Genomic DNA, 6000 nt, shown 5'->3' with positions numbered 1-6000 from the left:
CCTGCTGAATACTAGTAAGGTGAGGTCTGCTGATTGTCATCTTTTGAATAGGGGAGCGGACAGAAGGAAGCTGAATGCCCTTTAGGAATTAAATTCTTTGTTGGTATTGTTGGTATAAAATAATTTTGGGACCATATTTAGCTTTGTTTCTGAAGGAAATTATGTGTATGTGATTGCATTTTTGCCTTTCTGTCTACCTTTTGAATCTACTCATTCTGTGGTGATGGCTTGCAGGGCCATTAGATCCCTGTTAAGCCAAGTCAACTGCATCCTCTATCTGTTCTTTGTCTAGTAGAAGGGGAAAGAGGAGACAAAATATAAAAATCTCTAGGAAATTAGAGCACATTAGTTCTGCTGCTGACAGGAATGTGTCCTCATTATAACAGTGGATTCTTGCCAAATTCTGTTTGAAACGTGTTTTGAGTTTTCAAGTCTGAAATCTCTACACACCGTAACATCTATATTTGCCTTTACTAAAGCTTGCGACTCAACCTGAGTCCTTGAAACTTTTCAATTTGATACTGGCATTTTTTAGGGCCTTAATTTACTGGTTAGAAGCCTGTGGTGTTCCCTACAAGAGCTAATGGAATAAATGTTAAAGAACCATTTAGTATGTTAAATTTTTTCTTGAGGTGCTAAAACAGGAGCAAACATGCCTTTGGACAGGCTACCTGTCTTAGACTCATGCCGGGTTAGTGTTCTGGCTGTGGCCAAGATGGTCTAAGAAGGTACTGTCTTCAGCTGCTTCTTTTGCTCCCCGGTTTTGCTGGTATACCTAAATAACATGTCACTTCTTAACCCTGTTCTGTCAAATGGTCTGGGTTAAACATTACAGGTATTTTTCCTTCTAATGCAGAGAACTTCTGGCAGGAGGAATTAAGAAGTGAAGACATGCAGTTATGTTAGTTGCTGAGGGGAGGGATGTGATAACTTTTAACAGAAGATGGTAAAACCCTTACCTGTCTCTACTGCAGCCAGAAACATATCTGACTGTAGTTGTCAATTAACAAGTATTCTGATAATGGTAGCTTGAGAATTTAAACTTGCATGGTATGACTTCAGCTCTTCTATTGTAGGTATGGATGGGGTAAATAATGTCTCCGTCCTTCATAAAATAACTGACAAAGCAAAGCATTACATGGGATAGTTAGCATCAAGGGCTGGTGTAGTGGCTTATGAACAGTTTTGTTTAAAGAGTTCCCTGTAACCTTCTCAGATGAAATTTGAATCATTACTTTTAATAAGCTATTCTCTCATTAGTCTGTTTAGTTCATTGGTAATAAGTGTTATTCAGACTTGAGGGTTTATTGAAATCAGTTTCACTGGGTTGATTCCCAGATATATTTAAATCTTTCTAAAGATGAACTGAATCTCTGTAAAGATAAATTTATTTATGGAATAAGAGGAGATTTAAAGTGAGGAAGTGTATAGATATCTCCCTTAAAAATAGTGTTACTTTTAATAAAACAAGACAGTCCTTGGATCAATTTTGAGATGTCTGAGTTATATTACTACTATAACCTGTTCCAGCCTTTACTACACTTTGCATATAAACTTTCTTTTGCATTCTTGAAATACTACAGAAGTATGTATAAAATATTTAAGTGTGGAATTATTTAATTTTCGTAGAAAGCCTTCCTAAAATTGTAGCCATTTGACATTATGAAGGCAAGGTGAGAAAGGGGAAAGAAAAGAATTCTATTACAACTAAATTCAGTAAACATAGGTTTATACCTCATGCAGGTTATTCTTATGTGGTTTGAATTTTGGTGAGGCTAAATCATATTTTCCATTAGAAAAAAATACTTTTGCGTGCAATGTTTGAGTATTTTAAAATAGTATATTGTAACTGGACAGTTATTCATATTACTACTTTCTCAATATAAAGTCTTTGTGATTTTTAGGACTAATCACTTGAAAATGGAATTCTTTTAGGGCCTTTTTCGTCATAAAAAGTGAAGACAGAATTTCAGTTGATTCCTTTTCTAGCCTTTGTATTGTCTTAATTTGACTTTGTTTTGTTGACTTCATTGACAGGAAAGTAAAATAACTTGCTTTTAAAATCCCTTACTTTAGAAAGTGCTGTTGTAAGGTTTTGTTTTGTGAAATACTGCATAGTTCATGGAACTGTTGACTGGTTTTGTAGTAAAACAGAATTGAACCTTTGAGGTATTTAAAACCTACAGTAATGTTACTTTTTTTTTGTCAAATGAGCCAGTGATCCTATCAGATCACTGAGTAGGATATTGAGTATCTTACAGGTTATCCTCAGTATGTATTGCTGAACTATTGGAGATATGCAAGAAATGAAACAAAGGAGAACCATTAGGAATTAATTTTGTAGGTGCTGCTATGAAACTTTCTTTTTCTGCAGACAGAATATTGTGTGTGTATACAATGGCCAGCTTTAAAACTGGTACCACTTGGCGTGCATACATTGTATATGCTTCCGTAGGATTACATTTTCTATGCATTTGGAGTGGTTCGTGTCACCTGTTGCATCAAAACATCTGGGATGCTGATAACAGCCTCTCTCCTCCTCAAACATAAATGTTTATTAGAAGTGCCTTATTTTTTCTTCATTGACTATTTCTTTACTTTTCTAGAGATACGTGAGACTATAATGTGGGGAATGAATCTGCAGAATGAAATCAGTTGTCAAAAAGAACAACGTTAAGAAAAGCCTCTTTGTGAAGCAGAGGATATGGTCATTTCTTACTTCATTGTTGTATCCTGGTGGTATTTAGAGGTTTATAGGGCTTTAATGTTCAGGAAGGGAAGAAAAAAAACAACCTGATTTTTATCTCTTCTGATGATTTGTTTAGAGGGATCATGAAACTGGCATGTCAGTATTGATTGTGTTCTGTTATGATACTCTGAAATGCAGAAGCCATGTGCTACAATATGTGTTTTTGTATTTTTGCTTACAAAATAAAGGTTAAGGCACACTAAGATAACAGCCTCAGAACATGCAGATTATATTTTGTAGAAGTTTTAACTTTGGTGTTCTGAGTAATGCTAACACTTCACAACTGAGTTTTTTCCCCACAACACTGTGGTATGTAATGAAACAAACTTTTAGTTGGATCAGTCTGGAGGTATACTGGAGCTTCAGACTGGGTACTGATATGGTCATCCATTAAACCTTCAGAGTAAACTTCTATATGGCCATAATGTTAAAGGGCATCATAAAAGCCAAACCAAACAAATCAAACATGCCTTTGGCAGGCATCTTTTATTTATGTGTTACTTTACATTGTGATCGGAAGTACCTGTATATATGTAACTTGTTGATATTTGGCTGTGCTATAGAGTTCTTTGGAGAATTTTGTAGGGCTGATATTAAGGACTGTGGCTTTTTTATCATATTTCTTGTTGTTTGTGTCAGAGTATGAATGTATATAATAGCTGCTGTTGCTTTTGTCCTGATTTTTTTTTTTTAAGGTTTGGACTGCAATAAACACTTTTTAGTCTATTCTTACTTGTTGAAAAAATAAGTTGTTCCTCATAGTCAGGTGGAAAGATGTTAAATTGCCTCAGGGAGAGGAATCTAACACATTATGAAATGGTGAAATGTGAGTAGCAATGTTGAAAACAGGCTGGGTTGGTGGCTGGCAACAAGCTGTGACTGTGCAGTGGGATTCGGTGGCAGAGAAGGCAACTTGAATTCTCTGCAGAGTGGGGACAAAACTTTGAAAATACTTCATGTAGTTACAGTTGCAAAAAAATGTTACGGCTCATCAGATACAATTTTAAACTCTAGAGACTACCTGTCTAAATTTCTATAGATTGGAGGCAGCTGTTGCAAAAATGTGTTGGGGTTTGTGTGCTGCTTTTTTTTTTTTAAGGTTGTGTCCATCTTCTCACAGACACTGTTACACATATGCAGACATATATATATATTTTTTTTTTTTTACCCCTTAGTCAGGTGTCAGTTAAAACAAAAGTACTTCTGTGTAGCAGCCAGGCAACAAATGTGGTTGGCTTAGGGACAAGTACAGTAATTCAGTGCAAAGCAGAGTGGGGTGGCCCAGTGATCAGACTGTTAATAAAGGGACAAAAAAGAACCCTTCTAATGAATGTCCTTTGTTGATGTTTGTGCTAGGAATTAAAGCTACAGAGAATGTAAAAATAACAATTTCCAAATTTTTATTTTAAAGCGCTGTGGTGTTTTGGTTTGTTTTGGTGGTGTGGTGTGTGTTTTTTTTTTTTTTTTTTTTTGTTGATGCTGTACTTGTTACCATCTGTTATTAGGTTACTAGGACTTTGGGCTGTTGACTGCTTTTTCTGCTTAGTGAGGAATTAATTCTCTATTGTTGGTACATAAGTCAGATCTTTTATTTGCTAACAGTACTTCCAAGCATCTTAAATTTCTGACTTTTTTTTGTTGTTTCAGAGCTTAGTAGCTCTTGGCGATGATCCTAGAGTTTCTGAGAGTAGTTTTACAACTTCTGAGAATCTTAAGATAATATATAGCAGTGCAAAATGAAAGCATATCCTTGTGGGGACTTAGGAGGTTGTTCCCTGCACTTACAAGAAGTCTGACTCTGAGGTCTGATGATAAGAATTTGCTGTCTTTTATTTTTTGAAATGCATAAATATTTCCTATGATGTTTTAATTTCAGACAACAAATACGAAGGTACAAATGTATTCACACAAAACCAGTTTTGATGGTAACCTTTGTCTAAACACTTGTTAAGTGTGACTGTGATTATGTAATACCGTGGATTAGAAATGCGCATGTTAAATACGGAAACAGGGAGTTTCACTGGGTTTTGAGGTTCAGACTTCTGGTCAGTTCGCAGTTTTCAATTTGTCTTGTTTTTTCTCGATACTGCATGTAACAAACATGAACACCCATAAAATGATACCTTTCTCTGATTCTTAGACGTGAATGAATTGAAGGAGTGCCTTCATGTACTAGTGAAGGAGCAGCAAACTCTGGCCACACAAACTGCTACAACAGCTCTTTCAGCTATGAGGCTAAAGCAGAGGCTAGTTATCTTGGAACGGTATTTCATTGCATTGAACAGAACAGTTCTTCAGGAGAATGTCAAAGTTAAGTGGAAAAGCAATAGTAGTCCTCTGCCTGCTGTGGATAAGAAAAGGTAATGACACATGCATGAACAAGTTAATACATTAGGGAAGTCATAGAAAGGTTACTGTGTGTGAGTTACTACTATGTGTGACTGTTAATTAATGTGTTATTAACCTTTCAAGTGTGAGAGCTTAATGTGATTTCTTCCTCTTAGTGAAACATTTAGCAATAAAGAAACTCTTTATTTCTTAAATGGCTTTACGTGGTCTTATCTGTCATGCAGTTTTCCTCCTTGGTTGATGCTTGCTTATAGTGTCTCTGTTCATACTGGTGGGTTTTTATTGTAATATATTGTATAGATATTATTCTTTGAGCTATAAGTATACTCTTATTGAGGTATTCCTTTTGTTCTACTTAGCTAGAAAATATGGAGAAGCCTATTTCAGAAATGATGCTGATGATTACATGGTTCTAATAACATTAATATGTTTTTTGTCAATACTTGCTCAGTTAAGGCACATAACAAATACAAAAATACAAAAGCATAAAAGTTGAACATAGTTCTTAGCTTGGTGAGAAATGCTGTAATTGTACATTTTATATGAAACTGTTTCCAGAGAACTAACGGAATAAGAAATAGTCTGATTACTTTCCATGTCTAGATAGTTTATTGACCTAAAAATAGAAAAATCTATCAAATGAGGCATTAAAGAAGCTATTCAGTAGCTGAACAAGGTTGCTGTCTGACAGAACAAACAATTTAACAGGGAAATTTTTATGTTAGATTGTCTCTAGCTTCAAAAATGAAAGGATACAGTAAGTAGATATCATGACTAGTTATTACAGGATTGGAGTTCTGACAATATTTTTCTCTGAATAGACTGTTCTCTTTTTTTTTTTAGTTCTAATTAAAAAGAGCACTGGTATATTTAAGTTATCAGACTGCTAAAAATGCCAGTTT

General features: G+C 35.0%; 1 protein-coding gene across 1 annotated transcript in view; it reads left to right on the top strand.

The window, feature by feature from the left end:
- HERC2 (HECT and RLD domain containing E3 ubiquitin protein ligase 2) overlaps positions 1-6000 on the top strand; it is a 98290-nt gene that overhangs the window by 6569 nt on the left and 85721 nt on the right. Inside the window, exon 3 of the mRNA XM_010281953.1 lies at positions 4890-5109. Within this exon, the coding sequence (XP_010280255.1) occupies positions 4890-5109 (220 nt within the window). The remainder of the gene's footprint in view (positions 1-4889; positions 5110-6000) is intronic.

This window comes from Phaethon lepturus, unplaced genomic scaffold (genome assembly GCF_000687285.1).
Source record: "Phaethon lepturus isolate BGI_N335 unplaced genomic scaffold, ASM68728v1 scaffold17932, whole genome shotgun sequence".
In the NCBI taxonomy this organism is placed as follows: Eukaryota; Metazoa; Chordata; class Aves; order Phaethontiformes; family Phaethontidae; genus Phaethon; species Phaethon lepturus.
Note: the sequence above shows the minus strand (reverse complement) of the source record. Positions and strands in the feature narration are given on the sequence as shown.